At 43.4% G+C, this 20777-nt stretch overlaps 1 protein-coding gene across 6 annotated transcripts in view; it reads left to right on the top strand.

Annotated features, from left to right (window-relative positions):
- The first annotated feature begins 4361 nt into the window (after window positions 1-4361).
- Window positions 4362-20777, top strand: part of LOC124048688 (CAP-Gly domain-containing linker protein 1-like) — a 33183-nt gene continuing 16767 nt past the window's right edge. The window contains exons 1-15 of one of the 6 annotated variants that reach the window (XM_046369707.1): window positions 4362-4512; window positions 7345-7564; window positions 7660-8147; window positions 8265-8389; window positions 8648-8849; window positions 8983-9180; window positions 9330-9398; window positions 9479-9513; window positions 10009-10069; window positions 15010-15114; window positions 15594-15755; window positions 16006-16101; window positions 16487-16544; window positions 16693-16790; window positions 17337-17411. In XM_046369707.1, the coding sequence (XP_046225663.1) occupies window positions 7477-7564; window positions 7660-8147; window positions 8265-8389; window positions 8648-8849; window positions 8983-9180; window positions 9330-9398; window positions 9479-9513; window positions 10009-10069; window positions 15010-15114; window positions 15594-15755; window positions 16006-16101; window positions 16487-16544; window positions 16693-16790; window positions 17337-17411 (1860 nt within the window). In that variant the 5' untranslated portion in view covers window positions 4362-4512; window positions 7345-7476. Of the gene's footprint in view, window positions 4513-7344; window positions 7565-7659; window positions 8148-8264; window positions 8390-8647; window positions 8850-8982; window positions 9181-9329; window positions 9399-9478; window positions 9514-9667; window positions 9772-10008; window positions 10070-15009; window positions 15115-15593; window positions 15756-16005; window positions 16102-16486; window positions 16545-16692; window positions 16791-17336; window positions 17412-20777 lie in introns of all 6 variants that reach the window. The other 5 variants (XM_046369709.1, XM_046369711.1, XM_046369706.1 and 2 more) reach the window with 5 other exon arrangements.

Consider the following 20777-nt stretch of genomic DNA (forward strand, 5'->3'; position numbering starts at 1 on the left):
TCCCAGACCTCCTGTTTCAACCTCTGAATGCATGGCTATGAAATGCATGGCTATTGACTCCTGAGGTTTTGAACTGTTGCACCCTCGAAATTGATTTATTATTATAACTCTACACATATAATTTCTACTGTATTATTTAAACCAAAAAAGTTGGCCTACATTACAGCCCTATACAGCGGTTTCATACGCTACTGTTTAATCCACAGTTAAAATCAGAAGTTTACATACACCTTGGCCAAATACATTTACACTCAGTTTTTCACAATTACTGACATTTAATCCTAGTTAAAAGTCCTCTTTAGCCAGTTAGGATCACCACTTTATTTTAAGAATGTGAAATGTCAGAATAATAGTAGAGAAAATGATTTATTTCAGCTTTTATTTCTTTCATCACATTCCCAGTGGGTCAGAAGTTTACATACACTCAATTAGTATTTGGTAACATTGCCTTTAAATTGTTTAACTTGGGTCAAACGTTTTGGGTAGCCTTCCACAAGCTTCCCATAAGTTGGGAGAATTTTGGCCCATTCCTCCTGACAGAGCTGGTGTCGCTGAGTCAGGTTTGTAGGCCTCCTTGCTTACACATACCTTGACTTTGTTGTCCTTAGGCCATTTTGCCACAACTTTGGAAGTATAATTGGGGTCATTGTCCATTTGGAAGACCCATTTGTGACCAAGCTTTAACTTCCTGACTGATGTCTGGAGATGTTGCTTCAATACGTTTTCTCCCTCATCATGCCATCTATTTTGTGAATTGCACCAGTCCCTCCTGCAGCAAAGCACCCCCTCAACATGATGCTGCCACCCACGTGCTTCACGGTTGGGATGGTGTTCTTCAGCTTGCAAGCCTCCCCCTTTTTCTTCCAAACATAACGATGGACATTATGGCCAAACAGTTCTATTTTTGTTTCATCAGACCACAGGACATATCTCCAAAACGTACTATCTTTGTCCCCATGTGCAGTTGCAAACCGTAGTCTGGCTTTTTATGGCGGTTTTGGAGCAATGGCTTCTTCCTTGCTGAGTGGCCTTTCAGGTTAAGTCTATATAGGACTAATTTTACTGTGGATACTTTTGTACCTGTTTCCTCCAGAATCTTCACAAGGTCATGTTGTCCTGGGATTGATTTGCACTTTTCGCAACAAAGTACGTTCATCTCTAGGAGACAGAACGTGTCTCCTTCCTAGCAGTATGACGGCTGAGTGGTCCCATGGTGTTTATACTTGCGTACTGTTGTTTCTACAGATGAATGTGGTACCTTCAGGCATTTGGAAATTGCTCCCATGGATGAACCAGACTTGTGGAGGTCTACAAATTTTGTTCTGAGGTATTGGCTGATTTCTTTTGTTTTTCCAATGATGCCAATCAAAGAGGCACTGAGTTTGAAGGTAGGCCTTGAAATACATCCACAGGTACACCTCCAATTCACTCAAATTATGTTAATTAGCCGATCAGAAGCTTCTAAAGCCATGACATACTTTTCTGGAATTTTCCAAGCTGTTTAAAGGCACAGTCAATTTAGTGTATGTAAACTTCTGACCCACTGGAATTGTGATACGTGACTCATAAGTGAAATAATTTGTCTGTAAACAATTGTTGGAAGAATTACTTGTGTCATTCACAAAGTAAATGTCCTAACCGACTAGACAAAACTATAATTTGTTAACAATTAATTTGTGGAGTGGTTGAAAAACAAGTTTTAATGACTCCAACCTAAGCGTATGGTAACTTCCGACTTCAACTTTATACGTTTCTTGAATTTTCTGTCACAAGTGCCTTTTCTTTATCTGGATAGACACTTGTGGTTTCTAGCTAACAATATACCAATCAAAGCAATGGAGCTTATAGTGAAGAAAAAACATTCATATTGGGGCAACAGGGGGGGAGCAAGTTTGCAAAAGGCTATCATATCATGCAATTATACCATTTCTAAAGTGGTCATATATATACAGTGCCAGTCAAAGTTTGGACACACCTACTCATCCAAGCGATTTTCTTTATTTTTGCTATTTTCTACATTGTAGGTATAATAGTGAAGACATCAACACTTTGAAATAACACATGGAATCATGTAGTAATCAAAAAAAGTGGTAAACAAATCAAAATAAACGTCATATTTTTACATTCTTCAAAGTAGCCACCCTTTGCTTTGATGACAGCTTCGCAGACTCTTGGCATTCTCTGAACCAGCTTCAGGAGGTAGTCACCTAGAATCCATTTCAAATAACAGGTGTTCCTTGTTAAAAATGTATTTGTGGAATTTCTTTCCTTCTTAGTGCATTTGAGCCAATCAGTTGTGACAAGGTAGGAGGGGTACACAGAAGATAGCCCTATCTGGTAAAAAACCAAGTCCATATTACGGCAAGAACAGCTCAAATAAGCAGTCCGGAAAAATCTAGTACGCAATGCTGACTCAGGTGCCAGGACTACTTCTGACTGACACATGAGAAACATGCTTGCTGGCAAGAGAAACGACAGTCCACCATTACTTTAAGACATGAAGGTCAGTCAATACGGAACATCTAAAAAACTTTGAACGTTTCTTCAAGTGAAATCGCAAAAACCATCAAGCGCCATGATGAAACTGGCTCTCATGAGGACCGCTACAGGAAAGGAAGACCCAGAGTTACCTCTTATGCAGACAATAAGTTCACTAGTGTTACCAGCCTCAGAAATCGACAATTAACTGCACCTCAGACTGCAGCCCAAATAAATGCTTCACGGAGTTCAAGTAACAGACACATCTCAACATCAATTGTTGAAACGAGACTGCGTGAATCAGGCCTTTGAATTGCTAGTTAGAAACCACCTCTAAAGGACACCAATGAGAAGAAGAGACTTGCTTGGCCAATAAATTTGAGCAATGGACATTAGACCAGTGGAAATCTGTCGTTTGGTTTGATGAATCCAAATTTGAGACTTTTGGTTCCAACCGGCGTGTCTTTGTGAGACGCAGAGTAGGTGAACGGATGATCTCTGCATGTGTGGTTCCCACAGTAAAGCATGGAGGAGGAGGTGTGATGGTGTGGGGTGCTTTGCTGGTGACACTGTCTATGATTTATTTAGAATTCAAGGCACACTTAACCTGCATGGCTACCACAGCATTCTACAGCTATATGCCATCCCATCTGTGTCACGTCCTGACCGTAGTTCCTTTTTTATGTCTCTATTTTGGTTTGGTCAGGGCGTAAGTTGGGGTGGGCATTCTATGTGTTTTTTTCTATGTTTTCTATTTCTAGGTGTTTGGCCTGGCATGGTCCCCAATCAGAGGCAGCTGTCAATCGTTGTATCTGATTGAGAACCATACTCAGGTAGCCTTTTCCCACCTGTGTTTTGTGGGTAATTATTTTTTCCTTTTGTGTTTGTGTGCATCTCGGTTGCGTCACGGTCTTTGCTGTTTACCTGTTTGTTTTTTTGGTTATTTCGGTTTCACTTTCATTAAAAGATGTGGAACTACATGCCCGCTGGAGGAGGAGGTGTGATGGTGTGGGGTGCTTTGCTGGTGACACTGTCTATGATTTATTTAGAATTCAAGGCACACTTAACCTGCATGGCTACCACAGCATTCTACAGCTATATGCCATCCCATCTGTGTCACGCCCTGACCGTAGTTCCTTTTATGTCTCTATTTTGGTTGGTCAGGCGTAAGTTGGGGGGTGGGCATTCTATGTGTTTCTATGAGAATTCAAGCACCTGTGTTTTGTGGGTAATTATTTTTTCCTTTTTTGTGTTTGTGTAACCTTTGCACCTGTTTGTTTTTTTGTTATTTTCGCATTAAAAGATGTACCACAGCCTTGGTTGATTTATGACAGGGAGTGTGTGTGTGTGTGTGTTTTGTTGGTGTTCATCAAAACAAAGAAAGAAAGAAAGACATAAATAAATAAATAAAGAAAGATGTACCAAGCTGCGCCTTGGTCTCATTCCAACAACGGACGTAACAACAAGGCTGTTTGGCTCAGAAATATGAATAACTTTGCAGCTATTTCTGTTAAATAAATAATTCCATGCTGGTGGGTGGTAACGTTAAAATAAAACCCAGCCCTAAAACAAAAGGTAAACTGAAAAGAATGTGTATTTCATATCATAGGAAAAGGCACTGCATTCACACGGATTTGCAGGAAGTAGGCAGTTTGGAAATATCACTAAAAGCCCAAATATATCATACGTTTACTTTGACTAAAACAATGACTTATTTACTTAAATCATTGGGCAACATGAGTAAACCTGGCCATCGTCTTTCTACTCGAAAAGTCGAATTTCTACTGGATTGTGCGTTCCAACAATATTGTTTGTGATTTTAAATGCAGTTAATAAGTAAAACCATTTTCAGGGGAACTTTTATTTTGTAAATTAGCCCTATGATCACCTGGCCTTAATGCCGCTATGGTCACAATGCTAGGCCGTTCTTATTATACGTCAGTGTGCTGGGCAGGGTTTGGGAATTAACGGGCGTACTGTTGCAGTTATTTTAATCGCTTCGATCAAAACAGTGATTTATCGACTAAACTTCAGGTAAGCAATATTTGTTTTATATATACCACTCCTATCCCCATTTGTTTTTCTTTTTATGCGAGGGAAAGCTACCTAGATAGCTAGTCACGATCTGAAATTCCGACAGGGAGGGACAGCAGGGAAGGAAGGCATCGGGAATTACACCCACTGGTCCAAAGCAGAAATGCGTAGCGGGTTATGTAGCTAGCTGGTTATTATCTCTAATTACGTTCTTATTCTCTAATACAATACATAAGTGGATGAGAACATATCACGTCCTTTCAATAAAGCTAAACTGTTCAAGTTGCTGCGAGTCAGTTTAATTGATTTTGCCAGAGCTCAGCTAGACAAGCAAGCTTCACATTCAGACCAGGATCTGTCATTACTCCCCTGTTCTAACCAGCTGGTTAGCCAGCAGCAACTAACCAGCTAATAGAAAACTATTAGAAATATCCTTTCTGCTATATCAGTCAAGAGCCATATAGCTTGATAGCTTCCAGCCATGAAGACTGGTTTACTAATCGTATTATGGAAGCCAGGGATGTGGAGAGAAATTCACCTACTTGGAGAGACTGACTCGTGTAAAGGTGAGTTCAGCAAAGGCAAGCTGCATGTATCCTCAGTAAAGCTGTCCTGTAACGGATGCTTTAGTCAGCTAGCTAGATATTTGACGAGCTCAAAGCCCTATTTCCTATTTCCCTATTTCACACACTTGAACCGGTCTATCTATTTGATTTAGACACATATACTATTTATGGTCATCAGCAAGATTCGCTTAAAATCAACAGTTAAATTGGCATCGTTTCTATATTAATGTGTTATAATACGTTTATTACGATCTGGAAAGAGTCGTTTTTACAGAGAGTTAATAGCAGCCAGAGACAGCATCATGCTCGCATTGTTGTGGACTGACACCCCGAGGGGGAGGAGCGTCCCTGGGTACGTCACCACACATCTGGCAAGGTCTTCTTTTTTACCTGGCTGGCTCCAGACCAGACTGGCCTTGTTGTTCAACCTGCATTTTGATATTAGGACTTGAATTTAGAAATTAATTGAATTGATTGGGCCAGTTCAAAAGACCCGGTAGACCTAGACTTTGTGATAATATTCAGAAAGTACCCATGGCAATTCTGTCCCTAGAGTCTCCCGCTGTTCCCTTATTCTACCATCCATGGCCATGTAATACTGGCTGGGTAATAATGAATGAATAATGTGGCCCCATTAAGTGCACCGTCACTCCTTTCACACCCTCTTCACACACAGTCACACACCCGCCACAGTCATAGCTGATGTGTGATGAGTGTTCTGGCACCAAATGAGTGCTGTTTCATTAGAAGATGGATGGATAACTTGATAATAAAAGTTGATGCACCTTTTTTTTACTTTGGCAAGGGTTTACCCACCTTTTGCGGAAAAAGGCCTAGAAAGTACAAGGTTACTTTGTTCATCGCGAACGACGATCAGTTTACCCTCCCATTTTTCTAAAACCTCTACACCACTGTAGGGGACACACATTGCTATTGTGTGTCCCCGCCCATAGGGAAGACAACGAACAAGTAGCCAATGTTTCCCAGCTACACCCTGACTGGATGAGGGATGGGGCGGGAGTATCTCTACATAGAGGATGGCTGTTCTTCTCTGCTCTTTTTAGGACCATTTAGTCATGTCATTCTGGAGCTCTTAGTCACTAGTCAGGAGTGTCCAGAAACAAGCACCAGTCTTGAATTATAATGGAGTTATAATGATGCTGTGTCCTGTGTGTGTGTACACTGTACGTGTGAAGTGCTGCTGGGTGGGTTTGGAATGTCTTGACTTCCTGTCAACTGTGTATTTGGACCTAAACTGACTTGCTGCTTCCTGGCTAGAGGCCAGGGGTCTCTCATTTTCTTCCTCTCACTCTCTCTCTTTCTCTCTCTCTCTCACACCCTCTTTCTTTCTGTCTCTTGCTCTCTCTCTCTCTCTCTCTCTCTCTCTCTCTCTCTCTCTCTCTCTCTGTCTGTCTGTCTGTCTGTCTGTCTGTCTGTCTGTCTGTCTGTCTGTCTGTCTGTCTGTCTGTCTGTCTGTCTGTCTGTCTGTCTGTCTGTCTGTCTGTCTGTCTGTCTGTCTGTCTGTCTGTCTGTCTGTCTGTCTGTCTGTCTGTCTGTCTGTCTGTCTGTCTGTCTGTCTGTCTGTCTGTCTGTCTGTCTGTCTGTCTGTCTGTCTGTCTGTCTGTCTGTCTGTCTGTCTGTCTGTCTGTCTGTCTGTCTGTCTGTCTGTCTGTCTGTCTGTCTGTCTGTCTGTCTGTCTGTCTGTCTGTCTGTCTGTCTGTCTGTCTGTCTGTCTTTCTTTCTCTTCTCTCCTGTCTGTCTGTCTGTCTAAACTGTCTGTCTGTCTGTCTCTGTCTGTCTGTCTGTCTGTCTGTCTGTCTGTCTGTCTGTCTGTCTGTCTGTCTGTCTGTCTGTCTGTCTGTCTGTCTGTCTGTCTGTCTGTCTGTCTGTCTGTCTGTCTGTCTGTCTGTCTGTCTGTCTGTCTGTCTGTCTGTCTGTCTGTCTGTCTGTCTGTCTGTCTGTCTGTCTGTCTGTCTGTCTGTCTGTCTGTCTGTCTGTCTGTCTGTCTGTCTGTCTGTCTGTCTGTCTGTCTGTCTGTCTGTCTGTCTGTCTGTCTGTCTGTCTGTCTGTCTGTCTGTCTGTCTGTCTGTCTGTCTGTCTGTCTGTCTGTCTGTCTGTCTGTCTGTCTGTCTGTCTGTCTGTCTGTCTGTCTCTGTCTGTCTGTCTGTCTGTCTGTCTGTCTGTCTGAATTACATGTCATTTTTGTGAACTTAATGAAGTACAAATGAAATCTATTAAGAACTATTCTGTGTCTTGTGTCTCTCAGGCCTCGGCCTCAAGGTGGAGCAGAACAAAGTAGGTGGTGGGGCAGGAAGGCCTAGCCCCCCCATCCTGACAAGAGGCCAGCCCCAGCTTCTGCTCCAGTAGCCCATATCCTCTTGAGGAGCAAGCAGGGACCATGAGCACAGGCAAACCCAGTGGAATCAAGCCTCCCAGCAAGATAAGCAGGCCAACTGGATTACCGACACGCACCTCCCCTTCCTCTAGTAAGAATCAGCCGCAGGGCTCATTGTGTGTGTGTGTATTTTTGTGTGTGTGTGTGTGTTGTTGCTGCTACTGCTGATGATGATTGTTTTTCCAGCTGCTCCAAAGCCTGTTCCTCCTGAGAAGTCTCCCACCCAGGATGGAGAAATGGACTACCAGGTGGGGGAGAAGGTGTGGGTCAACGGCAACAAGCCAGGATATGTCCACTTCCTGGGGGGAACGCAGTTTGCCCCAGGCCAGTGGGCTGGCATCGTCCTGGATGAGGCCATCGGAAAGAATGACGGGTCGGTGGCGGGGGTCCAGTACTTCCAGTGCGAGGATGGCAGAGGAATATTCACACGCCCCTCCAAGCTGACCAAGACGGCTATGCCAGAGATGGAGGCCAACTGTGGGCAGTCTAACCCTGGCGAGACAGGGGCAAACTCCCCTACCACTGCTGCTGCTGGGGCTGCTAATACCACTGGTAACAGCACCAAGACACCGCTGAGCAGAACCATGACGGGCAGCGGGTCAGTGTCCAACCTCTCTGAGACAGACTCAGCCAAGAAGACCAGAAGAGAATTGAGACTGGGAGACCGCGTGCTGGTGAGTTTGTGTGTGTGTGTTTGTGTGCGTGTGTGTGTGTCAGCTCACAGCTCTTGTTCCTTCTCTACTACCTCCCTCTCTGTCTGTCTCTCCGTCATTCTCTCTCTCTCTCTCCAGGTGGGGGGTAATAAGTCGGGGGCAGTGAGGTTCATGGGGGAGACAGAGTTTGCCAAGGGGGAGTGGTGTGGAGTGGAGCTGGACGAACCACTTGGGAAGAATGATGGAGCCGTGGCTGGATCCAGGTTAGATATGTGACACACAGGTTTATTATCAGTGGTTAAAGCTGTACCTATAGAAAAAGTCTTTTAAAAACAACGATAACGATTAAAAAGATGTCCTTCTCTAAATAGTCAAGTGTCATGAAATTCAGTGGTTTTAAAGTTTGACCCGTATAGAGAAAGTCTTAAAAATGATACGTATTAAGAATATGTCCTTCTCATATGTTTCAGGTGTGTTCTGGATTTTTGACATCCTCTGATATCCCTTTCAAATGTCTCCAGGTATTTCCAGTGTCTGCCGCGGTACGGCCTGTTTGCGCCGGTCCACAAGGTGAGTCGTATCGGCTTCCCCAGCACCCTGGCTAAAGCCAAGGACTCCTCGCGGAGACGCTCCACCATGAAGAGGAGTCCCAGCGCCTCCTCCTTGAGCTCCCTGAGCTCTGTCACCTCCTCTGTCAGTGGGAAACCCAGCCGCACTGGCCTGGTAAGACACACACAAACACGCTACTGAAAATGCACACGCACACACAGCGTTCTTTATCTTCTCCCTGCTCTCTCTTCTCTCCACTTGTGTCTGTCTCATCTGAATGTGTCCTCTCTATCTCTTCCCCCCCTAGCTGACCGAGACCTCGTCGCGGTATGCTCGTAAGATCTCTGGCACTACAGCGCTACAGGAAGCCCTGAAGGAGAAGCAGCAGCACATCGAGCAGCTATTGGCCGAGAGGGACATGGAACGCGGGGAGGTCGCCAAGGCAACCAGCCATGCTGGGGAGGTGCAGCAGGAACTGTCACTGCTCACGAAGGTACAGGGGCAGGTGAGGGGAGAAAGCATAGACAACACACACACACATAGAAAAATGCAATACACGTGGAATATCCGTCTCCCACACATGTTTTATGTTGTTGACCTATAGCAAACCATGTCAATGCATTGATATGGCACGTGTGTGTGTGTGTGTGTTAGTATGCTATGGAGATGGAGGCTAAGCTAGATCAACTGCGTGAACTGGTGGAGACAGCAGACAGAGACAAGGTGGAGTGAACTGGTGTGAGATGCTATGGAGATGGAGGCTAAGCAGACGTGAACTGGTGGAGACAGCAGACAGAGACAAGGTGGAGCTGCTGAACCAACTGGAGGAAGAGAAGAGGTGGGTGGGTGTGTGTGTGTGTTAGTATGCTATGGAGATGGAGGCTAAGCTAGATCAACTGTGTGAACTGGTGGAGACAGCAGACAGAGACAAGGTGGAGCTGCTGAACCAACTGGAGGAAGAGAAGAGGTGGGTGGGTGTGTGTGTGTGTTAGTATGCTATGGAGATGGAGGCTAAGCTAGATCAACTGCGTGAACTGGTGGAGACAGCAGACAGAGACAAGGTGGAGCTGCTGAACCAACTGGAGGAAGAGAAGAGGTGGGTGGGTGTGTGTGTATGCGTGAGGGAGGGAGGGTAAATGAGAATTGTAGTAGATGGAGGGGTTTTATGGGCTGGTTATGTCAATATTGTTCTCTATGTTAGTATTTTTAAGTGCATCGTTTGGAAAGCATTGCTGTTTTTCGATGCCTGGTATGGGATAGAGCCTGGGATGGGATAGAGCCTGGGATGTCGGAGGAGAGGAGAAGAGGATGACTCTTTCTATCTGTCTGACAGGAAAGTGGAAGACCTGCAGTTCACTGTGGAGGAAGCTTGCATCACTAAAGGTGACCTAGAGGTAAACAAATGACCCAGTACTCTGATTCTCTCTCTCTCTCTCTCACACACACACACACACACACACACACACACACACACACACACACACACACACACACACACACACACACACACACACACACACACACACACACACACACACACACACACACACACACACACACACACACACACACACACACACACACACACCTGCTAACAGAATCCAGACAGTGTTATTTGAGATGGTGAAATACCACGTAGAGCTGATGTGATGGTGTTACACCGTTGTTCCACCTTTCATATTTCAACGCCGAATGAAACACTGATGCAGAATTCCTTCATATCAGCTACTTCCTTTGGTCCGTCATATACATCATTCCCTCATCTGTACTGTCATGACTCAACGTTTTGTTCTATGCCACACCCTTTATACACTCAGAGTACAATGCTGGGTGTGTACTGTTAGGTTCTAAATGAACCTATTAAAACTCACGGGTGATTAGTAAAGCTTAAACCAAGTTTATTCACCCATTGGGTCAATACAGCTGCATAAGACAAAGACATAAGATTAGGAGTCAGAACCCAGAATCCATCAGTATAAAATATAGTTTCACCAGTTGACCAGGGCTCTCTCGTCATCTCTCATTGGTTAGCTCAAGTTCTCATCCGATTGGTTAGCTGAAAATCTTTTTCATAGTCTCTCCTCAATATAGCTACTTGGTAAATTTCCTCTACTCTGTCGAAGTTCTGGTTCAGTAGCTCCAGTAGTTTGGGGATGTGCTTTTATTTTTTTTACCCTTATTCTCTACCCACTGCAAAACTCTGCTTTTGATTGGCTTTTGCTGCTGCATTAATAAAAGTATTCACGTGGGCCTGATGATATTCTTTTAGTTATCCACACATTTTATCTTTCTTTCGTTTCATTCATTCATTAAATTCAATTATTAATCTGATCATATATTTCTTTAATGTCTTTAATTTCTCAGCTCTCATTAATTCACTCATTCATGAGTTCATTCATTTTTTTTCTTTTGCTATTTCATTTGCTCAATGATCATTTCTTCAGCCACTTTCCTCCTGTTACTAGACACCTGGTACTCAACCCTGCACCTTAGAGACTGCACATAGGTACATAGGTATTCAACACTCGTCACTTGAATAATGTTTACATACTGTTTTACCCACTTTGTATGCCTACCCACTTATTATGCCAATGTTGTTGTTGCAAAGTGGGATTAAAAGGGATTTAATTGTACTTTTTCTGTCAACGATCTACACAAAATACTCTGTAATGTCGAAGTGGAAGACACGTTCTAAAATTTGGAACAGAAATCATGAAAAACAAAACACTAATATATCTTAATTAGATAAGTATTCAACCCCCTGCGTCAATACGTTCGAATGACCTTTGGCAGCGATTACAGCTGTGAGTCTTTCTGGACAGGTCTCTAAGAGCTTTCCACATCTGGATTGTGCAACATTTGCCCATTATTCTTTTCAAAATTCTTCAAGCTCTGTCAAATTAGATGTTGATCATTGCTAGACAATCATTTTCAGGTCTTGCCATAGATTATCAAGCAGATTTCATTCAAAGCTGTAACTTTGCCACTCAGGAACATTCACTGTCTTCTCAGTAAGCAACTCCAGTGTAGATTTGGCCTTGTGTTTTAGGTTATTGTCCGACTGAAAGGTCAATTCATCTCCCAGTGTCTGGTGGAAAGCAGACCGAATCAGGTTTTCCTCTCGGGTTTTGCCGGTGCTTGCTCTATTCCACTTCCTTTTTATCCGGAAAAACTCCCCAAGCATGCGGATAACATGAGGCAGCCACCACTATGCTTGACAATATAGAGAGTGGTACTCAGTAATGTGTTGTTTTGTGTTGTATTCGATTTTCCCCAAACATAACACGTCGTATTCAAGGCAAAAGGTGAATTGCTTTGCCACATCTGGTGCAGTATTTATTATTTTCGTGTCTTGTTGCAAAAAGGATGCATATATGCGTGCTTCTTTTCACTCTGTCAATTAGGTTAGTATTGTGGAGTAACTACAATGTTGTTGATCCATCTCCGGCTACTGAGTTAGGAAGGACGTCTTTATCTGTGTAGTGACTGGTTGTATTGATACACCATCCAAAGTGTAATTAATAACTTCACCATGCTCAAAGGGATATTCAATCTCAGATTATTTTTTTTTACTCATCTTCCAATAGGTGCCCTTCTATGCGAAAGCATTGGAAAACCTCCCAGGTCTTTGTGGTTGACTCTGTATTTGAAATGCACTGCTCGACTGAGAGACCTTACAATTATCCGTATGTGTGGGGTACAGAGATGAGGTAGTCATTCAAAAAACATTGCACACAGAGTGAGTCTATGCAGCTTATTATGTGACGTGTTAAGCAAATGTGTATTCCTGAAATGATTTAGCCTTTGCCATAACAAAGGTGTTGAATACTTATTGACTCGAGATATTTCAGCTTTTCATTTGTATTCATTTGTTAAAGAGTATTGAAAAAACATCAGTCCACTTTGACATTATGGGGTATCGTGTGTAGGCCAGTGAAACAATATCTCAATTCAATCACTTTTAAATTCAGGCTGTAACACAACAAAATGTGGAAAAAGTCAAGGGGTGTGAATACTTTCTGAAAGCACTGTATATTCTGTATTCTAGTCAAGGCTCATCCTATATAACTACTGCTGTACACATCTTTTCTATTCATATTCTGTCCATAATGTCTATACACACCATCATGTACATCTATATTTATATTCTGGACTCTGACATTCATGGCCGTTGACTTAATCTTTTCTCCCCGTGCTGCTGACGACTATTTCTGTCCGCTCATACAGGAGTAATAAAGGCCCAGTTCACTCATTTTGTAAAATAAATTATGTGTGTATATATATATACACACATCTTTTATTATTTTACAAAATTAGTGATATATATATATATATCATTATATATATACGCTATTTAGAAAAGTATGTGGACACCCCTTCAAATTAGTGGATTCGGCTATTTCAGCTACACCCGTTGCTGACAGGTGTAGAAAATCGAGCACACAGCCATGTAATCTCCATAGACAAACATTGGCAGTAGAATGGCCTTACTGAAGAGCTCAGTGACTTTCAACCTGGATGCCACCTTTCCAACAAGTCAGTTTGTCAAATTTCTGCCCTGCTAGAGCTGCAGGGGTCAACTGTAAGTGCTGTTATTGTGAAGTGGAAAGGTCTAGGAGCAACAACGTCTCCGATGCGAAGTGGTAGGCCACACAAGCTCACAGAATGGGACCGTAAGCGCTTAAAAATTGCCTGTCCTCGGTTGCAACACTTACTACCGAGTTTCAAACTGACTCTGGAAGCAATGTCAGCATTTGGACTCTGGAGCAGAGGAAACGCGTTCTCTGGACTGATGAATCACGCTACACCATCTGGCAATCTGACGGACGAATCTGGGTTTGGCGGATGCCAGGAGAACGCTACCTGCCCCAATGCGTAGTGCCAACTGTAAAGCTTGGTGGAAGAGGAATAATGGTCTGGGGCTGTTTTTCATGGTTCGGGCTCCTTAGTTCCAGTGAAGGAAAATCTTAAAGCTACAGCATACAATGACATTCTAGACGATTCTGTGCTTCCAACTTCGTGGCAGCAGTTTGGGGAAGGCCCTTTCCTGTTTCAGCATGAAAATGCCCCCGTGCACAAAGCGAGGTTCATACAGAAATAGTTTGTCGAGATCAGTGTGGAAGAACTTCACAGGCCTGCACAGAGCCCTGACTTCAACCCCATCGAACACCTTTGAGATGAATTGGAATGCCGAATTGAAATGTTCCACGAGCAGGCGTCCACATACTTTTGGTCATGTAGTGTGTGTGTATATATATATATATAACCCTTACTTCCCGCGGCTATGCTGATATTGCTCATTGTAATATTTAATTCCTTTCTTTAAATTGTTTTGATTTTGGTTTATTGTTTGGTATCACTGCACTGTTGGAGCTGGGAACAAAAGCGTTTCGCTGCACCCGCGATAACATCTGCAAAAAATATGTCTACGCAACCAATCAAATTTGATTCGATTTTTACTTTCTTGTTTTTACTTCATTTTTTTCCCCCATCCATCGCCTTCTTATTAAGAGCTCTCTCATCTCTTCTTGGCACGCCTTTTCACTTTTCACATCCTTTCATCTTCTCTCGCCTCCGCACCCTCTCTTCCCCTTGCTCATGAAGAGGGTGATGTCACAAAGCCTTCATTTGTCTCTCTCTCTCTCTCTCTCTCTCTCTCTCTCTCTCTCTCTCTCTCTCTCTCTCTCTCTCTCTCTACCTCTGGCGCTTACAGAAGAGAAAGAAGGATAAAGCGATGATGTCACTGATTGCAAGACCTTGTCAAGAAAGTGTTCGAGCATTGGGAACCAAAGGGAAGAGAACCGAATCCACCAGATGGAGCGGTCCTTAAAATAGATCCAGGCAGATCCATAAAGACACTGGACAGAGTTTGGCAAACTCAATGGATCCATAGTTGCCAGACAAATGCTTAGAATGATTAGAACATTATCTTCATGGAACTCGTGGAGCCACCATGGAGGCTAGTTAGCAAAACTCTGTACTTCTGTGACTCAACCAACCAAAGACCCAAACAGAGGTAGTTAGGGTGGGGCTCAGTCTCATAGAGGTGAACTTTAGAGGGTTTAGAGTCCTTTTACACGATTCAGGCGGTCTCAAATGGAACCGTTTTCCCTGTATGTCTCGTTTTATATGGGTCTGGTCATTGAGGATTTGGCTTAATAGAATCATTGGAATAGAATAGAACCCACTGGGATAAAACATTTGGCTCTCATATGCACTTCCGACTTTCTGGTCTCTGCTATGACATCATCGTTTGCTATCCTTGTGTGTGGCATGGAGCTGGCATGTGATGCCGGTGCTGGTGTGTTCTCCTCTTCCTCTCTCTGACTAACAGACGCAGACCAAACTGGAGCATGCCCACATTAAGGAGCTTGAGCAGAGCCTTCTGTTTGAAAAGACCAAAGCTGACAAACTGCAGAGGGACTTAGAGGACACTAGGGTAATACCATCATAGGCATCATATATCCGACATCATCGGGTAATAGTTCTGGATCTAACGGTATTTTACGTTCTGGACACTGTAGGGTTGGGCGATATGTAGTGTGGATTAGTCATTAATCGCGATATGGCTGTGCGCGATATATTGTCTAGTTATTTTGCGATATCGATGTCCACAATCGTCTGGCCACAGCATTCCACAACGTTTCTCCTGCAAGCCCCAAACCCTCTGGAACAAAAAGCTGTTATCATGCTGCTGCACTAATGCTTGAGTCTAAACTGCACACTCTTGCATTGCCTTGATACTGTTTTTCATATCGTAACTAAATTAGATTTGGATTCATTTTGATATGTATTTTTGTCTGTATTGCCCAGTCCTACATCAAAGAAGCTGGAGGGGCTAGGGCTGGCCCTCTCTCCACTCTCTCCCCCCTTCATTCCCCAATTTCATTCTCCCTCCTCTCTTCCCTCCCTCTCCAGGTGGCCACAGTGTCTGAGCGGTCTAGGATCATGGAGCTGGAGAGAGAGGTAGTGGAGCTGCAGTTGAGACTACAGTCCTCCCAGGAGACAGAGGGCGCTGTGTCGCTATCACCAGAGGAGCTCAGCGACCTCAAGGCCCGGTCCCAGTCCCAGGAGAAGAAGGTAGGGCGTCTTATAGTACTGGTTAAAAAACATCCCCTTAAACCCTCTCCCAGGGATGGGCGACTTCAGTCTTGGCCTGCTGTTTGTCCAGGCTTTAGATTGTAGCCCGGCTTTGGTTCCAGCCTGTCTGTGCAGGCATTTGTTCCAGCCCGGTCATACTCATAGTCTTTGCAATTACAGTCCTCTGGTTTTTCTGGTTTTGCATCCCTTTTGACATTAGAATGTCTCCCATCTGTCTTCCCCTTTCCAGATCTGCGAAATTAGTGTGGAGCTGGACAACAGGCAGGAACAGCTTCGCTCTGTGGAGGAGGACAAAATCTCCCTGGAACAGCAGCTAACCAGCCTGGTGAGACACGTTTACACGCACACACGGACACATACATGTACGCACACACACACACACGCACACACACACACACACACACACACACACACACACACACACACACACACACACACACACACACACACACACACACACACACACACACACACACACACACACACACACACACACACACACACACACACACACACACACACACACACACACACACACACAGAGAGAGAGAGAGACAGACACACTCACACACAGTCATGATGATGAGAGTCATTATCCTTCCCTGTGTAGCTCATGGAGAAAGAATGTTATTGCTCTCTAGTGAAGTTTGTTGTGAAGTTCTAGTGAAGTTTGTTGTGAAGTTGTTTGTTTGTTTGTTTGACCATTTCAGAGACAGAAACTGGATGCTGCAGAGAAAGACAACAAGACGATGGCACAAACCATGCATGGTAAACAGACATAAAATAGAAACTTTCCACTGAAAGTTATGTTGAATGAAGGAGTAGGCTTAATCTGGGAGTAGGCTTAATCCTATGAGAGGTGCTGGTAAAGATTCATTACGAAAGGTGAAACTTTTCTCTACGGCTTTTGTTGCAGAGCTGGAGAAGAGAGTGGAGCAGGAGGGAAAAGAGAGGGAGGCACAGAGAGAAGAGAACCAACGCAAAGAGAAAGAGCTTCAGGATAGACTGACGCAGGTGTGTGTGTGCGTGTGTGTGTTTTCGAGTGTATAATGATGATGGTGTTTCTGTCCAATGTGTGTGTGCCTGTTTGTGAACAGGTAAAGAAACGTGTGTATGCAATGTTTGTAGCGTGACGTATGCATGAAAACAGCAGCTGCGACATGCAAAGGCCACAATATGTTTTTTCATCCAGGCCCGCTGAACCCGAGCTACATCTCTGAGGCTGAAGCTGTAGCTTAACGATGTCAACATGAAGATATGACTAACACACACACGCACGCACACGAACGTCACTAACTTTTACCCGTGTGCCTTTAAAATGCAGCAGGGCGTCTTTTTCATGTAATGTTTACGTAATTAAATACGTTAACATACCAAAATGCTTAATTAATTAACACCGACACATTATTTAATTCAATTTTTGTAACATTTTTTAAAAGTTGTTCTTGTGGATTTAGTAATATTTTAGATGTGAAATGATAGTTTTAATCAAAAGTTAGTTATCGATCAAAATAAATTCTAGAATTTTGATATGTTTACTAAACATGTCCCCTCCCCCAGACTGCAGAGTCATCAGAGAGGACCACCCACTCCGTGGAGCAGCTGACCAATGAGAAGACAGCGCTGGAGGCTCAGGTGAGGAAAAGGGGGCAGGGCTCAGGTCAAAAGTCAGCTTGTCATGTCGACGATGCAAAGCAGGCTTAAATGTGGTCATACGTGTGTGTGTGTGTGTGTGTGTGTGTGTGTGTGTGTGTGTGTGTGTGTGTGTGTGTGTGTGTGTGTGTGTGTGTGTGTGTGTGTGTGTGTGTGTGTGTGTGTGTGTGTGTGTGTGTATGGCCCAAGGGTCTTGTACTTCATATTCACTTGAGTATTACAGCAGAGATGTATGAGTACTGGTCACCACATAGACCCAGTCATGCATAAAATACTCCTGGTCATCTCTTGTTCTCTCTCTCTCTCTTACATCTTTTTCTCAGTACCTTGGTCACTTTGTTGGACTCTTCCCTCTCTCCATCCATCTACCTCTGTCCCTCTGTTGCTCTCTTTCTCTGTTTACTCTTCATTCATCTCTCTCTGTTTCACTCTCTTTCCTCCAATCGATCCATCGCTCTCTACTGCCCTCTTTCAGGACATCTCTGGTATTTACCGCTCTCTCCCTCATCGCTCTCTTCATCCATCCCCTCTTTCTCTCTCTGTCGATGTAGCTTTCTTTTTTTTTGTCATCCTTTGCCCCCCCCCCCTTCTCTCTGGACATAGTGACCCAGCCAGGCAAGCTGTGTCTGTATGCTCCAGATGGTCAGTCTGATGACTGTAGGGAAACAGATTAGAGGGGCACACACACACACTTAATCTGTGGAGTGAATTGCTTTGTGAGTGTGAGTGACTGTGGGTATAATTTCCAGTTAGATCTGAACTGAGCCATTCCTACTGTTCTACTGTCCTAATCTAGTAATGAACCCTTAGTAACCCTCCCTAATTCCTATCGCTCACACTTAGTGTTTGCCCTACCAATAAAACTACCCAGGCAGGGTGGGATGTCTAGCAAGGCGGGCAGAGGCTAAAAGGAGAAGTTAAACAGGTCCTTCTTGAAGAGGGCTCAGATGAGGTGCTTCCGTAGCTCAGTTGGTAGAGTTTGGGACTTGCAATGCCAGGGTTGTGGGTTCGATTCCCATGGTGTACCAGTATGACAATATACGCATATAAGTCGCTCTGGATAAGAGCATCTGCTACAATGTAATGAGATTATAAAAATGTTCTAAAAATCACTTTGAATAGAGATGCTGGTGGAGTGGTTTTAGTTTTGTGGAGGGTGCTTAGCCACGCACACACACACAAGCGCGCACACACACAAACACAAGCGCGCACGCACACACACTCTCTCAAACTCAAACTCACAGTCAATGTTATTCTAACACACGCTATTCTAAGTGCTGCGATGCTCTTACTGCCTCTCCTCCCCTCCCTCTCCTCTGCATCCGCAGGCTGTGATGTAATCATGCACATGTTAGTGTGAGTCACAGAGTCAGTTTGGGTGTGTGTTGAACATGCATGGCTGACCAGAACATTACATTACTTGTACACACTCATATGTAGGATTTGGGGCTGTGACGTCTTGGAATTTAAGGTTATGGTAATTGGCCAGGCCAATGTGCACGTCACTGATATAACTATTCAGAAAAGGGGAGGTCATCAATTCTGTTTGTACACTTGTTTACATGGATATGCTTATTAATAAAAACCTATTTGAAACAAGTCATTACACTTCCTTATGATCATGGTATTACAGTATAATTATTCAAGGTAAATATTAATCATTCAATTAAGAAATGCCAGGTTGGAGAGGATCTGTCACATTTTCGTATTGACACATGAACGGAGTCCAAATAAAGTATAAGCCTACCTTGTTCTTGTCTGTTGGATTTTCTGCATATAAAAACAGTTAATACAGATCCTATTTCGATGCACAAAACCATTCAAACGAAGTCCTATGGGTTTCATACCACTTTACCCGACATTTTTGCTAAAACGTCACAAAGCCTGCTGCTGCGGTCATTCGATAGCATTGGAATATATTCTTCAAAGAGAGGACGCCGCAATGAGAGAAATAATGTAGCCTACTGAAGACAGGCCTTTTACAATATTAAATCATGACAGCATTTGATACTTACTAAAGAGATGGAGTCCAGACATGCTACTTTAGGAAACTTTCTGGAAACTCACGTAAAAGCACTCGTCAATCAAAGCCACCAGCGTATGTCAGACATGAGCAAATATTAACATTTCCTTAAAACGTATTAAAAAACTAGACCTACTTTAGGTATTACTGAAAGTAGGCTATAATATAATGAATTGACAAGGAAATTATGACAGGGACAGCTATGTTATGTATGAAGATTAAATGTACAATCATTCAAATAGAAAACAATACACGCATCATGTCCATAACCTAGTTATCAGCGACACTGATTTATCTCAGGGGAGAGTGTTGGAAATGTTTTTTAAATACTGTGAGGAACTATTATAATTTGAATGGATAAAGAAGACAAAAACTTCTCTGATTTACTGTGTGAGGTGAAAAAAAAAATGCCTGAAAAGCACAGCTGGGTACTTTCCTACATTTGACATTTGCGAGAAGCAGGCCAGGTACTTCAACGCTTGCGCGCGCGCAAGGACAGAGAAGCCAGACACATGCTCATTGCTCACGTGGAACACGTAAATGATGGTATGAAATAAACCAGAAGGTGTTTCTCACAAGTGTAGCAGGTTGTGAACTCAGCAGACAACATTTCCACTCTGAGAATGAGAACGGTAAATTACTGTAATTAATACATGCCTCAACAGATTCATGAGACCAAATGACAGAGATACACTGTAAATTGCCTGTTTTACAAATGGTAGGCTACCACATGGGCATTCACAAAAGTGCATTGGGGGCTGAAACTGTATAGCCTAGGCTACTGTTCTACTTCGCAGGGATAGGAGCAGGCCATTTTTGGGGTCTTGCTTATGGCGGCATTTCGGCTACAGCCGGGCCTGATTAGGGTTTATTAGTCTATAAATTGAGAAAAGATTCCTTATCAAATTATACCATGCCAGGTTGAAGAGGATTGGCGGCCATTTTACACAGCATTAGCTAATTAAAGGCCTGGAAATATTTAGTTTATAAATTCGACCACAAGCGCACATAAAACGTCAAAAAACCATATGTGTAAATTGGTCAAATCATAGAGGATAACACACCATAAAGTCTGGGTCTTGTTTCCATTGTGGTCCTCTTGAAACAAGGTGGCTAGGTAAAGATCGTACATGGTTGAACACAGTATGACAGCGATATAATGAAACAAAAAACAAAGAACATCGATCTCATCATTGCAGTTACGGGGTGCGTTCTATAGCTCTTAAGTTAACTCTCTAAGTGCCAAAGCCTATAGCGCTCCACACTCCCCCACATGTAGCAGTTTAGCTGCTCGAGCATTAAAGGACAGTAGGAAAGAAGAGGAG

The sequence above is a fragment of the Oncorhynchus gorbuscha genome, linkage group LG11 (genome assembly GCF_021184085.1).
Source record: "Oncorhynchus gorbuscha isolate QuinsamMale2020 ecotype Even-year linkage group LG11, OgorEven_v1.0, whole genome shotgun sequence".
NCBI lineage: Eukaryota > Metazoa > Chordata > Actinopteri > Salmoniformes > Salmonidae > Oncorhynchus > Oncorhynchus gorbuscha.